The sequence below is a fragment of the Heterodontus francisci genome, chromosome 6, assembly GCF_036365525.1.
Source record: "Heterodontus francisci isolate sHetFra1 chromosome 6, sHetFra1.hap1, whole genome shotgun sequence".
NCBI classification, from domain to species: domain Eukaryota; kingdom Metazoa; phylum Chordata; class Chondrichthyes; order Heterodontiformes; family Heterodontidae; genus Heterodontus; species Heterodontus francisci.
Genome location: NC_090376.1, coordinates 54,620,450 through 54,646,357, shown reverse-complemented (window position 1 = coordinate 54,646,357; position 25,908 = coordinate 54,620,450). Strand labels below are relative to the sequence as shown.

Here is a 25,908-nt window from a genome sequence, read left to right as displayed (position 1 = left end):
TTAATTAAAACTCATTTGAAAGTAATGGAGTTCAATCATGAGGCATAGTTAAAACTGTAGGACCCCATGATATAGTTTTATTTCAGGAATGCTTATTAAAATAATGAAAAAGAAATAACACATATAATCTTAGCATATAAATAGCTCAAGTTCTTGTTAGCTGCCATACCCAACTTCCTTTGTGTGGGTCCAGTATCGTCATGATAAAGCAGCCTCTATAATAATGTTCATTTATTTTTAAAGTGACACTTAGGCCAGATTTTAACTGCCCCCACCTGAAGCTGGGCAGGGGAGGTCGTGGGAGTCACATATTCCCACAGATCCTGGTTCTTTCCCGCCACGTCTCCATAGTAACCTGCTCTTTTCAGCAGGCAAGCAGGACACCTGCAGGAAGGAAGTGGGATCCTGTTTCAAAATGCAGATTAGGTCCAATGATTGGGGTACAGTAGCATAGTGGTTCTATTGCTAGACTAGTAATCCAGAGAACAAATGATCTTGGAGACATGAGTTCAAATCCCATCATGGTAGCTGGGGAATTTAAATTCACTTAATTGAATAAATCTGGAATAAAAAGCAAGTATCAGTAATGGTGTCCCTCTAACTACTGGATTGTCACAAAAACTCATCTGGTTTACTAACGTACTTTAGGGAAGGAATTCACTAACTTCCCTGCAAACAGTTTGACCAAAAAACATTTTTTGCAGTTTTTTTTGTTTTAAAGTGTTACAATGAAGGCAGGTTGCTGAAATCACACAAGTAATAACAATGCTGCAGGGTTTTGTACCTTTGGAGACAGGAGAGCCATTTGTCCTTTTGTTCCGTAGAGCTGTAACAAACAAAATCAATTAAATTTCAAAAAGAGCACCAAGCCTTGCTAGCGTAGAAAACTATTCATTAAGAAAAACTCTCCTCATGTCAAACAATATAATCTAGATGTGTCTAGAAGACAGGATAATGCTCTGCAAGGGTTTCTTGGACTACAGTCTATTTGGTTGAATTAAATATAGACAGAAAAGGATTTTATGTATTTTTGCTCCCTTTCAAACCTTTTATATTAATTACTGGCAGTTCTACAGTCAGCTAAATAGAAAAATGGCAGTATAATATAAAGCAATCTTTCAAAGATTTGTTTACATTGATCCTTCGCTCTGCCCATGTGAATAAGCATGGCGTAAATTTCAAGTTCTGATACACGTCATTGCACATATATGGGCCCCAGTTTATTTTCCATCATTGAAACATGGCTTCCTTAACTGGCCTGTACACTTGCCCCTTTTAAAACTTCCTCAGCTTGTTATGTCTGATTATTATTTGAAGCTGGTTGATTAGTTTGTTGATTAATTCCACATTTAGGTAATACTTACAATAGCTTCAATTAAAATACTGCCTGGAAGTGGCCTAGTTTACATTACTGGTGCTCATACCATGATCATAATTATGAGGGATTAGTTCTTGGCACCTGCAGAACTATAAGCCTAATAAATTTAAGTACTGATCTTCACAAAATAAAATCATTAATTATGTTTAACCAAATCAAAGAATGCCATTGTTCTGATCCGATCAGCTTGGAAACTAGAGCTATATCCCTACCTGAAAGTAGCCACACAATTTGTTGTGGGCCAGCCCATCACAAAGGAAAGTTCTGGGCTCGTGCTTCCTTCACACACTTCATCCATGCAGGACGCCATCCACACTTCACAAATTTTGACACGTTTTTTCAGCTTGAAATGAGATGCAGATCTGCAAATGAAAACAATATATGGTAGGAGCTATTTTAAACCCTCCTGTCAATCATTCACCCTTATAACATCCTTTTCTGTGTATGTCAGGCTATCAGAAAGTAATGTCTTAACTCGTCCTCGTCCTTACATTACATCTAGGTATGACTTTGTTTTGTGCCAATTGCTGAGCTTCCTCACTGGTCAATCAGCTTCTTCCCAAATTTTCTCAGGATCACACTCACTTTTCCTTGTTGCTTAATTAAAATGTCTGGTGAGAGAGTCTGGTTTTTGCTATGTTGCTGATAAGTCCTAATCATGACATTCTTTGTTTCTATAGCATATCTGAATTAAAAGTGTGTCTATTTTTCTCTTAGTATTCTAAATTGACCTATCCCGGCAAACCGATGTTGAGAATGCAATGCGGGCTACTGTTATTTTCTGTATTTTTACTAAACACAGAAAAATGACTGAAAGATCTGGACTGCCTAACCCCTTACAGGGAATTTAGTCCATGAGCTCTGCTCAGCATTTTCATTATCTATTAGTATTCCAGTTTTATCCGGCACCATTTTGGGAAGGATAGTATGAAGAAAACATATCTGTTTCACAGAAGTATAAAAGAACTGTTAAAAGATTAATAACATTTAAACTATATCAGAAATTACATCCAGCATTTAAAAGGCATGTTCTAAATATAAAAGTTAACAAAAATTCTTTATCAAAGTAAAGATTACAAAAATATCATAAGCAGAACAATTTCTAAATTATAAATAAATAGTTTAATCTGCATCCAGCAGTTTAATGAAAAGCACACAAGAAATGTTGCCATTTACTGTCACAGAGACAGTTACATGGGTACGTTTTATGACAGGTTTATCTCAGGATCCTGGTGCATGAGCTGTTTATGTCATTTCCGTAGTAGCTTCCTTTTATCCTCCCTGTTACTTTTGTGAAATCTCTAGAAAACTGATCTCCGCTGATACTTCATAATCCAACCTATGTAGCTGTAAGCCATACAGAACCAGGGAGGCTCAAGGTTTGATCCCTATTTTGGGCTAAGCTAGTTGATCTTTGCCAGGACAATGTTGGAGTCAGTGCCAGTGGCCTCAGTGGCTCTGGGGTAAGGAGAGAGACAAAAAAAGAGGCACCAGGATTCCCACTTCGGATTGTCATTCCATGACCCTGCTGAAAAGTATGTGGGTGTCAGGTGAGGTCAGGAGCAGGTCCCATGCTTCTGTGGTTGAAAAGCCTGCTGACACCCACTGCTTGAGCACACACATAAAGATGGCCACTCAAATAAAGTACCAAAGAGCTGCTGGCACATACAGGATGGTACCTCAGCAAGGTTAACTAGTCAATAGTAATATTTTCTACAGTTCTGATGAAAGGTCATCGATCCAAAACATTAATCCTGTTTCTCTCTCCGCAGATGGGTGGTTCCAGCATTTTCTGTTTTTATTTCATATTTCCAGCAACTACAATATTTTGCTTTTGTTTTATGGTTAACTAGCTTCATGAGTTGAGGAAAGGAACTGGGGAGGAAAAAAACAATGCTTTTGTGACTGTGTCACTACATTTTATTTGGTCGGTTTACATGAGCAATTAATTAATTTTAATACTCCGTCACAAAGAATCTGTTGACTAACTTATTGAAACTTTGAAATGATGTATAATACCTTCAATAATTTACTGATTCAACTTTTAAAATATTTTCCCATTAGCTAAGCTTACTTTTGGTAGACTGGCATGATTTGCTGTGATATTGCTTCAGTGTGTATGTAGGAGGTGCTAATACATTGTGCACAAAATGTTCCATTCACTGAGAAAGGTAACACAGGTCAGAGGTTCAGTTGAGTATTGGAAATTGAAACAACCAAAAAGGAGCGGGTAGATGAACCCACAGGTCTCATATTTTAACAAAAAGCCTATATTTCAAACATAATCAGGTTTATTCAGAATAGAATATCCTGCTTTATTGCTGTGTCTCTAAGTAGCTCTCCTAGCCCATTTGTATAGACTGGTACTTCCTAGTTCTTCAGTGTGAGACATTCACATAACATGGGTAAGATACAGGACTATCCCAGTTTTCCAAATACTCTGAAATTGGGCTATTCCCTATACTAAGGAGAAACCAGTTTCGGAGTACTGAGGAAGACTGATGTAGGAAATTGCTTGGAAGTAGTAGCATTTCAGCATACCTTGTACTCCGAAACTGGGTTATTTCCTATACTGAGGAGAAACCAGTTTCAGAATACAAGGTATGCTGAAATGCTATTACTTCCCAGCAATTTCCTACATCAGTCTTCCTGTGAGCAACATGACAGGAGGAGGTGGAGCAGATTGGCACAAATCAGAAGCCCAGAAAGAGACTAACTGACTCAATTTACAGCCAAGGGGACAAAATATGGAGGCACATCAGGAGACTGGAATAAGGAACTTGGAGAAAAATCAGGATAGGAGTTTGTAAGCACACTGTGTAAAAGCACATGGGGAAGACAGGAAGGGGGACTAAAGTCATGAGGAGAAGCATTAGACATATGAAGCACGAGCAGGAAGCATGACACATTCAGTGAAATTCCTTGTAGGTATAACTACTAAAAAGCTCCCTGGCACAAGAGTAAATCATAAGCTGTACTTGTCACAGCAGTATTACTTTCTAACTGATTTTCACCCCCAGGGTCACAGTCCCAAGTAGGAGCCTTGTTTGAGGGTCACTCTCCAGAATACCATTTTTTTATTCGTTTTTGTGGGATGTGGACATCTCTGAATAGGCCAGCATTTATTGCCCATCCCTAATTGCCCTTGAACTGAGTGGCTTGCTAGGCCATTTCATAGCACATTTTAAGAGTCAACCACATTGTGGGTCTGGAATCACATGTAGGCCAGACCAGGTAAGGACAGCAGATTTCCTTCCCTAACCAGATGGGTTTTTACAATAATCGACAATGGTTTCATGGTCACCATTAGACTAGCTTTTATTTCCAGATTTATTAATTGAGTTCAAATTTCATCATCTGCCGTACTCCAACATATTGCACCATGAGTGATGGGAGAAAGATGGCACTAAATTAGCAATCTCACTCAGAAAGGCCACAGGTGCCGGACATGAAAAAAAAATCACTCAAGGGCTATAGGGGATGTTCTTCTGAGATGGGCACACTGCCTGAATGCAGTAGCACGCTCAATACTGATACTGGGTGCCTGCAATGGAAAATGTTCTATTCCCCAGTACTAACATCACATGAACAGAAAAAAAATCCAATTAAAAAAATCTTTAAAAATGGAAAACAAGCAACTGAATGAACTGGCACAAAAATTCCAAACAAAATGATTGCCTACATAATATCAAATATGAAAGGTAGCAAACGTCAATGAAACTAATAAAAACAGGCGGAAACCTATTGTATTGGAATATCAAAAACTCAAATTGCACATGCAGCAATATCGTACACAGACTATAAAGAAAACCATTTAACCACTCCATTGATTTTCTGTCAGTTCTCACATTTGTTACTATTTTCTATCTAGTAGATGTCAGCTTGGCTCAAGTTGGTAGCAATCTCACCTCTAGTCAAGTGTGGGCTCAAACTCCATTCCAGATATGAGTATGTAGCTTAGGCTGACACTCGAGTGCAGTACTGACAGAGTAGGCTGAATTTTATGACAGTGACTGAAGTCCCACCGCCGAGGCCGAAAGCAGGATGTGAGCCTGCTTCGGCTGGCAGCAGGACCCGGGGATGCATATTCCCGGCAATGGGCAATTAAGTGGCCATCACCCCTATTAAGGACAGCAGCCAACCCCAAGAGCTGCCAGCCCATCAGAGGGCTAGCAATGACCATTGCTGGGGCTGCACCTGTGGGGTGAGGGCACATTGATGGATGTCCGCCCCCGAAGGCAGGTAAGTGGGGTCTGTGCACACCAGAGCCAGGCAGGCAGGCCCTGGTAATCAGGAGGGTTGGGGGGGAAATCACTGAGGCCACTTATGTGGCTCAATTGGACTTCCGGTGGGCAGGACATCTGCCAGCTTTCCTGCCAATGGCAAAATGGCATGGCAGTGGGAAGACATAGGGCAAGCCACCCAAAGCCTTCCCACACTGTTTTTCCAGCATTCCCGCTTACCAGCCAAGGGGCTGGTAAATTTCTGGCCAGCATTTCATTGTTGGAGGTACTATCTTTCAGATGAGATCTTGAACTAACACCATGATTTCCTGCTCATATGAGCAAAAAACTGCAAATGCTAGAAATCTGAAACAAAAGCAGAAAATGTTGGAAACTCTCAGCAGCTCCAACAGCATTTATGGAAAGAGCAGAGATATTAAAACTTCAGTATAATTCTTAAGAGAACTTGGAAAAAATAAAGATGAACAACATTTAAAATGAACAGAACCAAGAGCAGAGAGGGAAAAAATGCATCCACATATACAAAAGAAGTATGTGTAGAATGGCCTGTAAGGTGGCATAATCTCACTCCAGATCTTGAGCACTAAAATCAAGGCTGACACTCCAGTGCAGTACTGAGGGAATGCTGCACTGCCAGGGCTGCCATCTTTTGGAAGAGACGTTAAACCAAGGCCCCATCTGCCTGATGGGTGGATGTAAAAGATCCCATGGCACTATTTCCAAGAAGAGCAGGGGTTATATTCCCAGTATTCTGACTAATATTTATTCCTCAATCAATATCACAAAGACAGATTATCTGGTCATTATCACATTGCTGTTTGTGGGAGTTTGATGTGTGCAAATTGGCTGCCACATTTCCTACATTACAACAGTGACTACACTTCAAAAAGTACTTCATTAACTGCAAAGCACTTTGAGATGTCCGGTGGTCATGAAAAGCGCTATATAAATGCAAGTCTTCCTGTTTCTTTCTTTTTCATCAGAACAAATTCAATAGTAATGGAGTAATTGGTTCTTGCCTTTGCCCCAATAGAGAATTTGATTAACTGTGTTTTGGATTTCTACCTATCCCTTACCTTCATGTGCTCCATCTCTGAATCTTCCTTCCTGAACTTATGTCTCTCTAACTTCAGGGATGGGCAATCCACAGGCATTCATTACAAGCCCACCGACTCCCACAGGTACCTGGATTATACTGCTTCACACCTTCTTCCTGTAATGATATTATTTCTTTTTCCCAGTTTCTCTGTCCCTGCTACATTTGTTCTGATAATGTCACCTTCTGCATTAGAGCTTCTGAAATGTCCTCCTTTTTGCTCAGCCAAGGGTTCTTCTCCGCCGTGGTAGACAGGATCTGTGCCATTTTGGGTACTTCTGAACCCTCCCCTCTCCAAAACTCTAATGGGATCCCTCTTGTCCTCACATTCCACCCACCAGCCTTCGCATTTGTCAGATCATCCTCTGCTATTTCTGCCCTCTTCAATGTAATCCCAACACCAAACATATCATTCCCTCCCCTCTCTACTTTCCAAATGGCTCATTGCTTCTGCAACTCCTTGGTTTAATCTTTCACCACCCTGACACCCCGACATCTTCCTGTGTAAATTCACGAGATGCAATACTTGTCTATTCACTTCCTTCCAAACTACCATCCAGGGCCCCAAACTCCTTCCATGTGAGACAACAGTTTACATGTAGTTCTTGCAACTAAGTGGACTGTATGTGCTTTCACAGTGTGATCTCCTCTACATTGGGGAAACTGAATGCAGAGGTGGCCACTTTGCCAAACACCTCTGTTCTGTCTACAAGCTTCATTGCTTGCCACTTTAATTCTGGGTCCCACCCTGACCTCTCTGCCTTCAGCCTTCTACATTGTTCCAGTGAAGCTTAATGCAAGCTTAAGCATGTTATCTTTCTATTAGGCACATTGCCAACTTATCACCTTAACTATGACTTACATAACCTGATCTTAACTATAGCTCACACTTTCTGTACGGCAGGAGATGCTGGTGAAGTGGGATGCTGTGTTGGTGTTTCTGGCAAGGGGACGGGGATTTCAGGCAGGCTGCTGTTTGGGGTGGGGACCCTCCTTTGGAATGCCATGCCGATGGGGCAGTGCTTTTTCTTCTCAGGCTGTTGGTTTCAGCTCCACTTTCCTAGCTCCTCCTGTTTTCATTTCAGACCTGCCTTATCCACCATGCTTCAGCTCATTACATGCTTTCTGTGCCCATAAAATGTTTTAAATTTATTTTGTTATGCTTCTTCAAATCAGCTCACATTACTATCACTTTAGCCATTTAGTCATCTCCTGTTTTCCTTTTAAGTACTTTACAGGGCATTCTATTTCTTCCCTTGCATGCGTGGTGTGTGTGCTGTGTGTGCAAGCGTGCATAGGTGTAATATCTCCAAGTTTGCAGATGACACAAAGCTGGGTGAGAGGGTGAGTTGTGGGAAGATGCAGAGAGGCTTCAGGGTGATTTGGACGGGTTGAGTGAGTGGGCAGGTGCATGGTAGATGCAGTGTCATGTGAATAGATGTGAGGTTATCCACTTTGGTGACAGAAACAGGAAGACAGATTATTATCTGAACGGCTATAAACTGAGAGAGGGGAATATGCAACGAGACCTGGGTATTCTCGTACACCAGTCGCTGAAGGTAAGCATGCAGGTCCAACAGGCAGTAAAAAAGGCAAATGGTATGTTGGCCTTCATAGCAAGAGGAATCAAGTACAGGAGCAGGGATGTCTTGCTGCAATTATACAGGGCCTTAGTGAGGCCACACCTGGAATATTGTGTGCAGTTTTGGTCTCCTAATCTGAGGAAGGATGTTCTTGCTATAGAGGGAGTGCAGCGAAGGTTTACCAGACTGATTCCTGGGATGGCGGGATTGACGTATGAGGAGAGATTGAGTCAGTTAGGATTACATTTTCTGGAGTTCAAAAGAGTGAGGGGGGATCTCATAGAAGCCTATAAAATTCTAACAGGACTTGAGAGGGTAGATGCAGGAAGGATGTTCCCGATGGTGGGAGAGTCCAGAACCAGGGGTCATAGTCTAAGGATACGGGGTAAACCATTCAGGACTGAGATGAGGAGAAATTTCTTCACCCAGAGAGTGGTGAACCTGTGGAATTCGCTACCACAGAAAGCAGTTGAGGCCAAAACATTGTATGTTTTCAAAAAGGAGTTAGATATAGCTCTTGGGTTTAAAGCGATCAAAGGATATGGGGGGAAAGCGGGAACAGGTTACGGAGTTGGATGATCAGCCATGATCGTAATGAATGGTGGAGCAGGCTCGAAGGGCCGAATGGCCTACTCCTCTCCTATTTTCTATGTTTCATACATGCATGTTACCCTCTCTCTTCCTTTTAAATTGCTGTTGATCTCAACGTTTCAGTTCTGATGAAGTTTTGCACCTGAAACATTAACATGTCTTTTCTCTCCACGATGCTGTCTCACCAAGTGAGTGGTTCCAGCATCCCATGTCACTATTCGAACAGCAGGTAGTTTACCCAGGATCCTGGACAACATTCTGTCCTTAACCAAACACCAGCAGTCAGATTATCTGATATTCCATTGGGGTTTTGTTTTGGAACTTTGATGTGCACAATTTAGGTGCTTCATTTACAAACAACAACAACCATAAAAAGTTGCCTTTACACAGCACCTTTAATGCAGTAAAATATTCCAAGGTGCTTCACAAATGAATTATTAAGCCATGTAAGGAGATATTAGGACAGATAAACAAAATCTTGGTTGTGATTGCAGGCATCTTTAGCCAGAAGTGCTGAATGGATGATCCATCTCGATCTCCTACTGAGCTCCTACCATCACAAAAGCCAGTTTTCAGCCAATTCAATTCGCTGCACATGATCTTAAGAAATGGCTGAGCCCACTGGATACAGCAAAGGCCGTGGGCCCTGACAACATCCCGGCTGTTGCCCCTAGTCAAGCTGTTCCAATACAGCTACAACACTGGCATTTACTTGGCAAACAGGAAAATTGCCCAGGTATGTCTTGTCCACAAAATGCAGGACAAATCCAATCCAGTCAATTATTGCCCCATCAGTCTACTCTCAATCATCAGCAAAGTGATGGAACGTGTCATTGACAGTGCTATCAAGTGGCACTTACTCATCAATAACATTATCATATTGTCCAGTTTAGGTTCTGCCAGGACCACTTGGCTCCAGATCACATTACAGCCTTGGTCCAAATGTGGACAAAAGAGCTGAATTCCAGAGGTGAGGTGAGAGTGACAACCCTTGACATCAAGGCAACATTTGGGACTGAGTGTGGCATCAAGGAACCCTAGTAAAATTTAAGCCAATGGAAACTGGGGGAATATTCTCCACTGGCTGGAGTCATACCTCGCACAAACAAAGATGGCTGTAGTTGTTGAAGGCCAATCATCTCAAACCTAGGACATCATTGCAGCTGTTCCTCAGGGTAGTGTCCTAGGCCCAACCATCATGAGCTGCTTCATCAATGATCTTCCCTCCATCACAAGGTCAAATGTAGGGTTGTTCCATTCGTAGTGACTCATCTGAGGTTCAAATATGACACCAGAGTGGCAAACAGTCTGGTTCAGCCTCAGACAGTTGCCAGGGAATGGATGGAGTCAATGCCTCTGGAATGGAAATTTTGGCAGGGACAAAAGACAATGGCTTTGGTCTTCCCAATATTTAATTGAAGTAAATTTCTGCTCATCCAGTACAGAATGTTGGACAAGCAGTGTGACAAATCAGAGACAGTGGAGGGTCAGGAGAGGTGGTGGTGAGGTAGAGCTAGATGTCATCAGTGCACATATGGAACCTAACATAGTGTTTTTGGATTATGTCATTGAGAAACAGCATACAGATGAGAAGTGGAGGGGGCCAACAATGGATCCTTGGGGTGGTGGGGGCACCAGAGGTAACTGTGTATGAGTGGGAAGTGAGGCCTTTGCAGGTGATTCTCTAGCTATGACTGGAGAGATAAGAATGGAACCAAGTGAGCACAAAACATCAGTGACTACACATCTAGTTTTGGACTGCATATACTTGGTGAAGCTTTGAGTAAAGCAACGCAAAATCTAGCCTCCATTCTCTGGCTGGAATGTACCAAAGAAAGAAAGAACTGGCACCTATTCAGTACATGCTCCCATCATCAGGTTGTCCCAAAGCACTTTACAACTTTTGATGTGTAGTCACTGATGTTTTGTGCCTTCTGCCTTCAGCAGACTTCGAGCATCAGTCTGGGAATGAAGGAAAGTAAATCTGCCTACCAAACTGAAAGCCTATAGAACAATAGTCCTGCCCACTCTGCTCTACGCATACAAGACTTGGACTGTATACCAGCGTCATGCCAAGAAGCTCAACCACTTTCACTGGTGCTGCCTTCGAAAGCTTCTGAAGATTAGATAGCAGGGCAAAATACCAGACACTGAGGTGCTTACCCAAGCTGACATGTCAAGCATCCATAGCATATTGAGATGGTCACAACTGAACTGGGCTGGTCATGTAACCTGAAATCCTGCCATTCACTTACAAAAGCAAATCTTCTATGGAGAGCTTGCGTCTGGGGTGCGCTGTCATGATGGTCAAAGAAAATGCTACAAGGACACTCTGAAGGCTTCGCTTTGGAGTTTTGATATTGACCCCGAGGCCTGGGAGAAGCTCACCCAGGATCGCTGCACCTGATGCAACCAAATTAAAAAAGGGTGTGACCTCCTTTAAAAGCAAGCGCATATCAGAGAGAAAACGCGAGGAGAGGAAATCCTGAGCCAGCAGCTCGTCCAAAACTCAATCATCTGTGATATCTTTCCCCATTTGTAGCATCACCTTCCGGGTGCGGATCAGCCTTAGCAGCCACCTACATACCCACCAGAACCCTACCAAATGCCCCAGATGACGCACATGGTCATCTTCGCCTCAAAGGATGAACCACACACCTGGAGGCAATGTTATAGCTAACTTATTTAACTAATGTCGCTTTAGAATATTTGTATTCTGAACAATCCCTTCAATTAGATGTTCAATGGAAAGGTAATTCCAGTAATTACATAGTGATACTTTCTCCATGAAACACACAAAAAAAGACAGAAATTATATCATGCATGGTATAAGGTAAAAGATATTTCAATGCATGGACCCAGAAATTCAGATCCACCTATGTCTGGGCGCATGGTGAGGGGGTGGGGGGGGGGGGGGCGGGAAGGGAATGATCCCTGTGCCTGAATGGTGAGACTCAAGATGCCCCTGATATTGGGCCTCGGACCTCATTTCCATCGAGCCAGTGAGATGCAGTGAGTCACAGGCAGCTAGCTGGTGAACCATGATTGGAGATCAGGTTTCTCCTGGCATCACAGTGACACTCAGATTAAAGAGTAAAGGGAAGGTAACAGATCAGGAAGGTGCAGGGCAGACTGGGTCAGGATATAAGTCTGGCTTTCCTAAGTGATAGCCAATCTTATTGTGGGGGTCTCAGACAGGTGTTAGGTCCCTTATTTACATATGCAAAGGGTCTAACACCTGTTTCAGGCCTGGGAACAGCACAGCACATTTTTGGCATTTACCAATGTGGCGGGCAGTGCACATCCAGCTCGTAATAAGTATACACTTTCTGTTCACCATATTGAAGGCTTAGGAAGCCACTTAGCGTGTTTTAAATCGTTGTGATGTATTCAGCCATTTATTTAACAATATATGCAAGCATGCATTCCTTAAACAGACTAGTCAAGACTTAATCCAGTTTCTTACCAAGTATTTTTATCACTTTCGAATAAAGTGATGAAAAATATAAATTTCCACATCAGATTTAAGTATCTAAAGATACATACAAGCAATATGTTTGCACAGGTCCCTATGGTCTGCGTTAGTTTATTTACTTGTTTATATTTCTCTTTATCTAATGCAGTGCAGCAAATATTGATTTTATCCTTCAGAAATTTGCACAGATTTCTCGTCACTGACTTTCCAGTCAGTTTCGGGTACCATTAATGGGTTTCCAAATCAAATCTTTTTTTTTATTGTTTCAACAACTACAAAATTATAATGGATTTTGTTTTACTTTTGGCAACCATTTTAATTAGCTTATTAGCTCTTCACACAGTCTCCACTACAAGTTGTTTTTCCCAGGACCACAAAAACTATGAAATTCCTTCACTTCCTGTTAAATACCCTTTGAAAATCTAATCTTGGCCTCCACCACTTACACAGTTTGGAAGGCAGCATCTCACAGTGTGGGCACAGTTCCATGGGGAGCAGCCCCATGGCCCATGGTATCTTGCCCAAGTTATCATTTTTGATACCTGAGCCCAGATGATTCAACCAATTAGGAAATTATCGCCAACTGCAATCTTGTGCTCACCCAATATCCACTCATATGCATTTTCCAATAGGGTTCAAATGATAGCATTCTGGAGCAAAAACCTTGATTTATTTTTCTGCTCCTTAGCCCAAGGCCATGAGGCCAGTTGTGGTCCCCAACTGTTACCCCAGTTGAGATCAGTTACTTTGAAGCTGGGGCTTTCCTCATTCGAATGGCCTAGTGCTGTACTCGCTACTTTTGCTTATTAGGAAATAGATACCACTAGTGCTTTATTAATCTCCTCTGCTCTCATACTCTTTGCAAACCTGATGGTGCCTGCACAAGCACCCTCAATAAAACCAAGTTCAAAAGAACTGTGAAGTCGAGATCCACTCTTTCCTTACTTTGATTTAGCTATGACTAAAATATCATTGAACAGGAAGAGATGTCGATCTTGGGTTTGGAGACCAGTCTTGAGCTGGGCGTGTCCTTCCATAAGAAATGTTCTGTCTGGTCCTCTAATTGACTGAACGAGAGGGCAGAACTCTGGACTAACAGGAGACAGGCAGTTTTCTCTGCAAAACAAAGCAAAATGATAATAAATTGAAGGTCAAATCATTGAAATGATTTCAATAAACTGAACTCACTTTTGTCAATTAGGTCAGTGATTAATTCTGAAGTGCTCAGATAACCAAAAAAAATTGTTGAATTTAAGCACATCAATTGCAGCAGAAATTTAGAGTAGCTTGTTCCTGTTTCTCCAGGTATCAAGCTTATCCAAATGCTTCCCACTAGTGACACTTCAACCTTTAAGTAGCAGTATCATTGCAACCTATGTCCCAGTTATAATGCAAGTCTTAGTCTGAACAGAGTAGTCTTTACACAATGTTCTTCTGCAAACCTGCGATTACAGTGAACCTGGAAAACCACTTGGGAGAGGTAGCCTTTTGACAGGCTCAATATCCACCCTTCCATCACTGGCACACTATGGTTGCTGTATATACCATCCACTAAATGTACTTCACTGACTCTCCAAGCTTCATTCAGCAGCATCTCACTTCCCTCTGACCTCTACTGTCAAGAACGACAACAGCAGTAATGTTGTAGGAACACCAAGTTCCTTTCCAGGTCACACACCATCCCAATTTGGACATAGCCCACCGTTCCTTTATCATTGGTGGATTAATATCCTGGAATTTCATATCTAACACCATCGTGGGAGCACCATCGCCACAAGGACGGCAACAGTACAAGAGGAAGTCTCAGCACCACCTTCTCAATCAACAATAATTCAAATAAGTAGTGGAGATATGTTGTTTGTTTGCAGCTAAGTATGTCCCTGGTGTGGTACAAGGGATCTCCATGGATCAATGAGTAAATGCACGAGGGTATTGAGCCATTTAAACCAGGAGGATCCCAGGTTCAAAGATTTGTCATTGCTCAGTTTTCTCAGCAGTGTTGGTACTGGAGGATCCAGACAAGAAACCAGCCAGGGTTGGTGTTCCATATCGTTATCAAGTGACCCCTGCAAAACAGCAGGGCCAAGAGATGGTGAACACAATAGGCTCAATGTGAAGGCGGGACTTCGCCCCTAGCCAATAGGGAGGTGGTGGCGTAGTGGTAATGTCACTGGACTAGTAACCCAGAGACCCAGGGTATTTTTCTGGGGACATGGGTTTGAATCCCACCGCAGCAGAAAGTGGAATTTGAATTCAATTAATAAATCTGGAATTAAAAGCTAGTCTAATGATGGCCATGAAACCATTGTCAATTGTTGTAAAAACCCATCTGGTTCACTAATGTCTTTTAGGGAAGGAAATCTGCCGTCCTTACCTGGTCTGGCCTACATGTGACTCCACATGTCTAGCAAGCCACTCAGTTGTATCTAACTGCTACGAAGTCAATAAAACAGAATGAAACTGGACAGACCACCCGGCATTGACCTCGGCACTGGAAACGACAACAGCAAACCCAGCCCTGTCGACCCGGCAACGTCCTCCTTACTAACATATGGGGGTTTGTGACAAAGTTGGGAGAGCTATCCCATAGACTAGTCAAGCAACAGCCTGGCATTATCATACTCACAGAATCATACCTTACAGACAATGTCCCAGACACTGCCAGCACCATCCCAGGTATGTCCTGTCCCAACGGCAGGACAGACCCAGCAGAGGTGGCAGCACAGTGGTATACAGTTGGGAGGGAGTTGCCCTGGGAGTCCTCACCATCGACTCCGGACCCCATGAAGTCTCATGGCATCAGGTCAAACATGGGCAAGGAAACCTCCTGCTGATTACTGCCTACCACCCACCCTCAACGGATGAATCAATACTCCTCCATGTTGATCACCATTTGGAGGAAGCAATCAGGGTAGCAAGGGCACAGAATGTACTCTGGGTGGGAGTCTTCAATGTCCATCACCAAGAGTGGCTCGGTAGCACCACTATTGACCGAGCTGACCGAGTCCTAAAGGACATAGCTGCTAGACTGAGTCTGCGGCAGATGTGAGGGAGCCAACAAGAGGGAAAAACATACTTGACCTCGTCCTCACCAATTCTGCCTGCCGCAGATGCATCTGTCCATGACAGCATTGGTAGGAGTGACCACCGCACAGTCCTTGTGGAGACGAAGTGCCGTCTTTACATTGAGGATACCCTCCATTGTGTTGTGTGGCACTACCACTGTACTAAATGGGATAGATTTTGAACAGATCTATCAATGCAAAACTGGGCATCAATGAGGCGCTGTGGGCTATCAGCAGCAGCAGAATTGTACTGGGGGAGGTGGGTCCAGTAGAAACTGGACAGGTTACACCTGGGCAGGACCAGGACTGATGTCCTGGAGGGAGTATTTGCTAGAGTAGTTGGGGAGGGTTTAAACTAAAATGGCAAGGGGATGGGAACCTTTGCAAGGAGTCGGGGGGTGGGGGGCGGGGGTGGTGGTGGCGGTGGTGGTGGTGGGATCAAAGACAAGAACAAAAGACAGTAAGGGGAATAAGAAAAGTGATAGGCAGAGAAATCAAGGGCCAGAATCAAACAGGGCCACAGTGAAAAATAGTGGAAGGGAACAAGTAATGTCAAAAAGACAAACTTTAAGGCTTTGTGCCTTAATGCACGGAGCAGTCGCAATAAAGTGGATGAATTAATCGTGCTAATAGATGTAAACGGGTATGATATAGTCGGGATTACGGTGACATGGCTGCAAGGTGACCAGGGATGGGAAATGAACATCCAGGGGTATTCAGTATTTAGGAAGGACAGACAAAAAGCAAAAGGCGGTGGAGTTGCATTGCTGGTTAAAGAGGAAATTAACACAATAGTCAGGAAGGATATTAGCTCTGACGATGTGGAATCTGTATGGGTAGAGCTGAGAAACACTAAGGGCAAAAAATGTCAGTGGGGGTTGTATATTGACCTCCAAACTGTAGTGACGATGATGGGAATGGCATTAAACAGGAAATCAGAGATGCATGCGATAAAGGAACATCTGTAATTATGGGTGACTTTAATCTGCATATAGATTGGGCAAATCAAATTAGTCACAATACCAGAGAGGAGGAATTCTTGCAGTGTATACGGGATGGTTTTCAGGACCAATACGTTGAGGAACCAACTAGAGAACAGGCCATCCAAGACTGGGTATTGTGTAACGAGAGAGGAATAATTGACAATCTAGTTCTGCGAGACCCCTTGGGGATGAGCGACCATAATATGATAGAATTCCTCATCAAGGAGGAGATTGACGTGGTTGATTCTGAGACTAGGGTCCTGAATCTTAGTAAAGGAAACTACGAAGGTATGAGACGCGAGTTGGCTAAGACGGATTGGGGAACGTTACTTAAAGGGATGATGGTGGACAGGCAATGGCAAACATCCAAATAGTGCATGGATGAACTGCAACAATTGTTTATTCCTCTCTGGCGCAAAAGTAAAATGGGAAAGGTAGCCAAACCATGGCTTACAAGGAAAATTAGTGATAGCATTAGATCCAAGGAAGAGGCATATAAATTTGCCAGAAAAAACAACAGACCTGAGGATTGGGAGCAGTTTAGAATTCATCAAAGGAGGACCAAGGGATTGATTAAGAAGGGGAAAATAGAGTACGAGAACAAGCTTGCATGGAACATAAAAACTGACTGTAAAAGTTTCTATAGGTATGTGAAGAGCAAAAGATTGGTGAAGACAAATGTAGGTCCCTTACAGTCAGAAACAGGGGAATTTATAATGGGGAACAAAGAAATGGCTGACCAACTAAATACATACTTTGGTTCCGTCTTCACAAAGGAGGACACAAATATCATACCAGGAATGTTGGGGAACACTTGGCTTAGTGAGCGAGAGGAACTGAAGGAAATGAGTATTAGTAGAGAAATGGTGTTGGGGAAATTGATGGGATTGAAGGCCGATAAATCCCCAGGGCCTGATGGTATGCATCCCAGAGTACTTAAGGAAGTGGCCCTAGAAATAATGGATGCATTGGTGGTCACCTTCCAAGATTCTATAGACTCTGGAACAGTTCCTACAGATTGGAGGGTAGCTAATGTAACCCCACTATTTAAAAAGGGAGGTAGAGAGAAAGCAGGGAATAATAGACCAGTCAACCTGACATCGATAGTGGGGAAAATTCTAGAGTCCATTATCAGAGCTTTTATAGCAGAGCTATAAAAGAGTGGTAGAATCGGACAGTGTCAGCATGGATTTACGAAAGGGAAATCATGCTTGACAAATCTACTAGAATTCTTTGAGGATGTAACTAGCAGAGGTGATAAGGGGGAGCCAGTGGATGTGGTTTATTTGGACTTTCAGAAGGCTTTCGACAAAGTCCCAAATAAGAGATTAGTGTGTAAAATGAAAGTGCCTGAGATTGGGGGCAGTGTATTGCGATGGATAGAAAATTGATTGGCAAACAGGAAACAAAGGATAGGGATAAATGGGTCTTTTTCCAAGTGACAGGCAGTGACTAGTGGGTACCGCAGGGATCGGTGCTAGGACCCCAGCTATTCACAATATATATTAATGATTTAGATGAGGCAACCAAATGTAATATTTCCAAATTTGAAGATGACACAAAACTGGGTGGGAGGGTGAGTTGTGAGGAGGATGCAGAGAGGCTTCAGGGTGATTTGGATAAGTTGAGTGAGTGGGCAAATGCACGGTACATGCAGTATAATGTGGATAAATGTGAGGTTATACGCTTTGGTAGCAAAAACAGGAAGGCAGACTATTATCTGACCAGCTATAGACCGAGAGAGGGGAATATGCAACGAGACCTGGGTGTTCTCGTACACCAGTCGCTGAAGGTAAGCATGCAGGTGCAACAGGCGGTAAAATAGGCAAATGGTATGTTGGCCTTCATAGCAAGAGGATTCAAGTACAGGAGCAGGGATGTCTTGCTGCAATTATACAGGGCATTGGTGAGACCACACTTGGAATATTGTGTGCAGTTTTGGTCTCCTTATCTGAGGAAGGATGTTCTTGCTATAGAGGGAGTGCAGCAAAGGTTTACCAGACTGATTCCTGGGATGGCAGGTCTGACGTATGAGGAGAGATTGAGTCGGTTGGGCTTATATTCGCCGGAGTTCAGAAGAGTGAGGGGGGATCTCATAGAAACCTATAAAATTCTAACAGGACTTGAGAGGGTAGATGCAGGAAGGATGTTCCCGATGGTGGGGGAGTCCAGACCAGGGGTCATAGTCTAAGGATACGGGGTAAACCTTTCAGGACTGAGATGAGGAGAAATTTCTTCACCCAGAGAGTGGTGAGCCTGTGGAATTTGCTACCACAGATAGCAGTTGAAGCCAAAACATTCTATGCTTTCAAGAAGGAGTTATATATAGCTCTTGGGTCTAAAGGGATCAAAGGGTATGGGGCGAAAGCGGGAACAGGTTACTGAGTTGAATGATCAGCCATGATCGTAATGAATGGTGCAGCAGGCTCGAAGGGCCGAATGGCCTACTCCTGCTCCTATTTTCTATGTTTCTATGTCTATGCTTCTACTCAACCATAATCTGTAGCCGCACGGCCTGGCATATTCCCCACTCTACTGTTACCATCAAGGCAGGAGAGCAATCCTGGTTCAATGAAGAGTGCAGGAGGGCCAGGAGCAGCACCAATAACCTGGTGAAGCTACAACACAGGACTACTTGCATACGAAACTGCAAAAGCAGCATGCGACAGACAGATCTAAGCAACCCCATAACCAACGGATCAGATCTATGCTCTGCAGTCCTGCCACATCCAACTGTTTACAGTGGTGTACAATTAAACAACTAACTGGAGGAGGTGGCTTCACAAATATCCCCATCCTCAATGATGGGGGAGCCCAGCACATCAGTGCGAAAGTTAAGGCCGAAGCATTTGCAACAATCTTCAGCCAGAAGTGTCGAGTTGATGTTCCATCTTGGCCTCCTCCTGAAGCCTCCAGCATCACAGATGCCAGACTTCAGCCAATTCGATTCACTCCACATGATATCAAGAAAGGACTGAAGGCACTGGATACTGCAAAGGCTCTGGGCCCTGACAATATTCCGGCAATAGTATTGAAGACTTGTGTTCCAGAACTTGCCGCGCCCCTAGCCAAGCTGTTCCAGTACAGCAACAACACTGGCATCTACCCGGCAATGTGGAAAGTTGCCCAAGGATGTCCTGTACACAAAAAGCAGGACAAGCCCAACCCGGCAAATTACCAACCCCAGTCTACTCTCAATCATCAATAAAGTGATGGAATGTGTCATCAACAGTGCTATCAAGCAGCACTTGCTTAGCAATAACCTGCTCAGTGACACTCAGTTTTGGATCCGCCAGGGCACTCAGCTTCTGACCTCATTACAGCCTTGGTTCAAACATGGACAAAAGAGCTGAACTGAAGAGGTGAGGAGAGAGTGACTGCCTTTGACATCAAGGCAGCATTTGACCGAGTATGGCATCAAGGAGCCCTAGCAAAATTGAAGTCAATGGGAATCGGAAAACTGTCCGCTGGTTTGAGTCATACCTAGTGCAAAGGAATATGGTTGTGGTTGTTGCAGGTCAATCATCTCAGCTCCAGAACATCACTGCAGGAGTTCCTCAGGGTAGTGTCCTAGGCCCAAACATCTTCAGCTGCTTCATTAATAACCTTCCTTCAATCATAAGGTCAGAAGTGGGGATGTTCGCTGATGATTGCACAATGTTCAGCACCATTCACTACTCCTCAGATACTGAAGCAGTCCTTGTACAAATGCAGCAAGTCCTGGACAATATCCAGGCTTGGGCTGATAAGTGGCAAGTAACATTCGCGCCACACAAGTGCCAGGCAATGACCATCTCCAACAAGAGAGAATCTAACCATCTCCCCATGACATTCAATGGCATTACTATCGCTGAATCCCCCAATATCAACATCCTAGGGGTTACCATTGACCAGAAACTGAACTGGAGTAGCCATATAAATACCATGGCTACAAGAGCAGGTCAGAGGCTAGGAATCCTTTGGCAAGTAACTCACCTCCTGACACCCCAAAGCCTGTCCACCATCTACAAGGCACAAGTCAAGAGTGTGATGGAATACTCTCCACTTGCCTGGATGGGTGTAGCTCCAACAACACTCAAGAAGCTCGACACCATCCAGAACAAAGCAGCCTGCTTGATTGTCACTCCATCCACAAACATTCACTCCTTCCACCACCGACGCACAGTGGCAGCAGTGTGTACTATCTACAATATGCACAGCAGCAATGCTCCAAAACCCCTTAGCATCTTCCAAACCCACAACCTCTACCAACTAAAAGGACAAGGGCAGCAAATGCATGGGAATACCACCACCTGCAAGTTCCCCTCCAAGTGAGAGATTGCAGAGCTCTGAGATGCAGAGGGATCTGGGTGTACTAATGCATGAATCGCAAAAGGTTAGTATGCAGGTACAGCACATAATTAGGAAAGCTAATAGAATGTTATCGTTTATCGCGAGGGGAATTGAATACAAAAGTAGGGAGGTTATGCTTCAGCAATACAGGGCATTGGTGAGACCACATCTGGAGTACTGTGTACAGTGCTAGTCTCCTTATTTAAGGAAGAATATAAATGCATTGGAGGCAGTAGAGAGAAAGTTTACTTGACTAATACCTGGAATAGGTGGCCTGTCTTACGAGGAAAGATTGGACAGGCTAGGCTTGTACCCACTGGAATTTAGAAGAGTAAGAGGCGATTTGATTGAAACATATAAGATCCTGAGGGGTCGTGACAGGGTGGATGTGGAAAGGATGTTTCCCCTTGCGGGAGTATCTCGAACTGGGGGTCGCTGTTTAAAAATAAGGGGTCACACATTTAAGACAGAGATGAGGAGAAATCGTTTCTCTCAGAGGGTCGTGAGTCTTTGGAATTCTCTTCATCAAAAGGCGGTGGAAGCAGAGTCTTTGAATATTTTGAAGACCGAGGTCGATAGATTCTTGATGAGCAAGGGGGTGAAAGGTTATCGGGGGTAGGTGGAAATGTGGAGTAATCAGTTCAGCCATGAACTTATTGAATGGCAGAGCAGGCTGGAGGGGTTAAGTGGCCTACTCCTGCTCCTGTTCCTAATTCGTATGTTCGTAAGTCACACACCATCCTGACTTGGAACTATATCACCGTTCCTTCACTGTCGCTGGGTCAAAATCCTGGAACTCCCTTCCTAACGGCACTGTGGGTGTACCTACCTCACATGGACTGTTGCAGTTCAAGAAGGCAGCTCACCACCACCTTCTCAAGGGCAATTAGGGATGAGCACTAAATGCTGGCCTTGCCAGCGATGCTCACATCCCATGAATGAATTTTAAAAAACTTTTTTACATGTATATTGCGATTTTTTACTCCTAGTGTTACACATTTATTGATCTCCTCTAACATTGCTCATGATAAGTCTGAAAATATGGTCACTCTGCTACCTGTCTCTGATGTCTGAGTGTTGCTATTTCTTTTTGTTTATTCTGTTCTGTCTCTCTTTTCTGCTTCCCTCCCTATAACTCTTCTTTTTGCTTCTCTCTCTGTTCTCTTCTGCTTCATCTGTTTTTATCTTTACTCTTTCTATTAGTAATTCTCAGGCTGTGGATATTGCTCGGATGACCAGCATTTATTGCCCATCCGAAGTGGTACATCTGAGTGGCCTACTAGGCCACTTCAGAGGGTATTGAAGAGAGAACATGCTGGCACAGGGCTGGAGTTACATAGAAGTCAGACTGGATAATGACAGCATGTTTCCTTCCCAAAAGTACATTGCGAACCAGTCAGGTTTTAATGAAAACTCAAAACTCACGTTTACTGACACCAGCTTTTTAATTAAGGATTTTTTATAAGTTCTGGAACTGCCTAGATGGACTTTGAAGTCACATCCTGTGGATTCAGGATTACAAGTCCAGTAATATAACCATTACATTACTATGCTGCATTTGTATAGGAAGAGAAGGGTGGCATATTGCACATTGCAATTGGGGAGGAGATCCAAGAAAAATGTAGCCCTCAATGGCTTCCTTCCCACCTCTCACTCAATCACTCATGCTTCCTTCCACTCAATCACTCCATTGCATCCGCTACTCCTTCATCTTCCCACTCCCTCTTCCCCTTCTTACTATCCCAACATTAACTTTATCTCTTACACTTTGAACTAGCCATGCAATTGCTGTATCTTTACCTCCACACTTCTCCGCTGTCACTCAACTCATCCATAACCCTCCATCAAGTCCCCTTGCACCAGGTCAATGATGCCCTCCTTACCCTTAACCCGTTCCCTTTGTTTCGTGCAAAATACAAAGGGCTGCATTTTAAGAGTCAGCCGCCGAAGTAAGCGACCGACGTTAAAAAAGGCGGCCCGCCCGCACGGGCACCATGTCATGGAGCCGCCGCAATTTTAAACACAGCAGCTCATTTGCATGGCCGCGGTGCCTGCTCCCCACCCCCCCCACGATGATGTGGAGGGGGCGGGCGCGCTGCCGCAGGCAATGGCGTCCAGTGCTGATGCGCAGGTGCTGGTGCCATTTTTAAAGGGCTTACAGCCCTCAATGGACATTTAAAAATTAAAGGGGCAGATAAGTAGAATTTCCACAAAGCAGATTTCAATGACCTTTAAATGCGTTTACCCTGCCACCCCCTCCCCCCCACCAGTGGCATTTCCAGACATTCGTGCCCTTTTTCTCCCCAGAATTCGAATACTGACAATTTGACCTTCCCCCTCAAAGTTCGGCAACTTTGCCCTTTACTCCTTCCCATCAGCAACCCCCCTGACCAATCCGCATTGTTGTTACCCCACTCCCCACACATCCTGCACAGAGAAAGATATTGCTCCCCCCTCCCCACAGGTGTCGCCCCACATTTCCCCGAACAGGGATTCGAAGGTGCGGCACTGTTAGCCGCCCGAATGAAGATCGGTACATCGATTAAAGAGGCGACCGGACCTTAATTAAATCAGGTATGTAAATTAGTTTACATATTGAAATGAGGGTCCCGTCACCGAGTGGCGGGGCGACCACCTCGAGGCCTCACTGCTGCTGAGATCGGCATGGGGCCTGCCACCGTCGGGGTTGGTGGCGGCCTTCCGTCGCACCGATCTTCATTGCCCCACTGCTACCGTTCCCGATGCCGGAAGGGCTTTAAAATCCAGCCCAATGTACTTGTTTTCTTTTAAACAAAAAATATTCAAATTGGAATGAGGAAAGATTCTGCCTGGCTGCCTTTCTTTCTGTCTATTTTTCAGTCTCATTTCACATTCTGTCCCACAGGTTTAAGGAATTAGCAATTACTTTTTCTAATTGTTAACAAAACACAGGTGGAGAATTAATAGGCTTCAAAATTCAACTGGTGTTTTCTTTTGGAAATTGGACTAATAGTAACATGTCACACAGCTTAATTCACTTTCTGAAGTTTACAGAATTTAAAGCAAAAGGTACAATAGATGTCAATTTTATCTCATCACGCACAGCCTCTTTCTTGTTTAAAAACTCAGTATAAACTTTACCTGAATAAAGCTTTTGAAGCTTGTCATGTTGCTTTTCAAAATTATTTGCAGAAAATCTAGTGAGTAGGAAGTGCCAGCAGCTAATGAAAATGTTTCTATTAGTAAACTGACAGAACGGTATTGATGCCTCCTGGGAAAATAAACACGCCGCACATGCTCAGATTACACAATCCAAATTCAGCTCGCAGAGTCACAGCTCTAAGCAAAAACATCAAATCAAAGAATAGGCTCTTGGGATAGGCAAAGGCCTTCATGCTTTAATTTAGTAAATTAATTTGATCACGTTATTTTGAAATATGTAATTTTTAAAATTTTGTTTAAATGCTTGTGTTATAAATTGCAATTGCTGAAAAAATATGGTGGCTGAAAAAATTTTCAAAAAGTGTTTTGTACAATTTGTGGGAATTCGGTTCACAAACTGTGTGATTGCAGTGTGATTTACTGTCACTATAAAACAGCAGTTATTGTGTGTCGCACAGCATGACATTTTTAACACTGAAAAGCTCTATCATGGGGTTAACAGATATTTATAATGAGTTTACCATGAAATGTGTACCCCAAGTGTTGATTTTTATATATAAAGAGATAGATTTTAACCTAACCCTCCAAGTAGGAACAGGGAGTGTTCGAGTTTCTGCCCGATTTACACCCGGCCTAATTTTACTCTCCGTTAGTGAAGAATAAAATTGAGCAAGGTGTGAAACAGGCAACTAATCCCAACCCGTCCAGTGGGTTAAGTTAAGGTCTTCCCAAAATGGTAGGACATATTGAGAGAGTAGTTAGCAAAATATATGGGATCTTGGGCTTCATAAATAGAGGTATTGAGTACAAAAGCAGGGAGATAAAGCTCTGGTTAGGCCACAACTACAGTAATATGACTAGTTCTGGTCACCACACTTTAGGTATGATGTGAAGGAAATTGGATGGGCAGTTGAGGGAAATAAACTTGCAGGGCTAGATTGGGTGAATGGGACTGATTGGATTGCTCCACAGAAAGCCGCACGAACCCAATGGGCCGAATGGCCTCCTTCTGTGCTATATGATTCTATGAGATACATAAAACTATCACTTGCTATTGCTAACTTATGCTTTGCTCTTCACATGCTTTCTAATTAGCCGAACAGCTGACATTAAAGGAATCAAGTATCTGTGGACTTCTTCGACTATGTGCTGGTGCATTCTCATTTCTAAAGATAATTTCTTCAGCCCCTCTGGGATTGTAAGCATCCAAAGCTGATGGATTTGCCAGATTCAGTGTTTAAAAATAAACACTCCTTTAAATAACCTTGTGCAACGAAACCCACATTGATGGTCTTCATGCAGCTAGGAAATTCTTCTTACGTGGTGATTCCACTTCAACTGAGGACAGTAAACAATACGCGGAGTTATTGGGCTTGCACAGAAATCAAAGCTGTAAAATGGTGGAATGGGATTCTTGCCCACTGAATGGGAAGTCAGCTGACCATGGTGCATTTTCTGGGTTAGGCTAATTTTAATAATGCAGGCAAGCACCTGGTGGCACTGCTGCCTCTGATTGGGATTTGCCAGGATTTAAAGAACTGCAGCAACTTAAAGGGGTCACAACATCAAAAACTGCATTGGCAGAACAACTTCCAGTTACTTAACTCAGGAGTGTCTTAAGATCTGCACTAAAGCATGGCTGACAGTCAAGCTTTTCCATGAAGTAAGACAACAGAGGGCCACACTGGCTGGCCATAAAGATACAGACCCTAAAGAAGAGCAGCATAGCAGCAGGTGCAGGAGACGAACATCTGTGGAACCTCAGTGCCTCAAAACATTTAATGACCTTACCAGGAAAAGCAAGGTAAGAGGAGGCAGTTGCAACTTTCAACAATGTACTGTAGCAAGCATGTCAGCCACTTACAGTGACCTCCCCTAACCCTGTGTTAAACTGAATCAATTGTTTACCATCTATGACCAAGGTGCAGCATAATCTCCTTCAAAACCCAACCTTCACCTCAGAGTGTTCCTTCTTTCATTGCCCTACTTGCAATCACCCCACTAAAAGCTTCACATCGAC

The 25,908-nt window shown here is 43.4% G+C and overlaps 1 protein-coding gene across 1 annotated transcript in view; it reads right to left on the bottom strand.

Annotated features, from left to right (window-relative positions):
• Window positions 1-25,908, bottom strand: part of LOC137370961 (rho GTPase-activating protein 20-like) — a 126,258-nt gene that overhangs the window by 50,677 nt on the left and 49,673 nt on the right. Inside the window, exons 3-5 of the mRNA XM_068032847.1 lie at window positions 13,313-13,483; window positions 1,591-1,740; window positions 785-826 (exon numbers count right to left, since the gene is read on the bottom strand). Coding sequence (XP_067888948.1) covers window positions 785-826; window positions 1,591-1,740; window positions 13,313-13,483 — 363 coding nt within the window. The remainder of the gene's footprint in view (window positions 1-784; window positions 827-1,590; window positions 1,741-13,312; window positions 13,484-25,908) is intronic.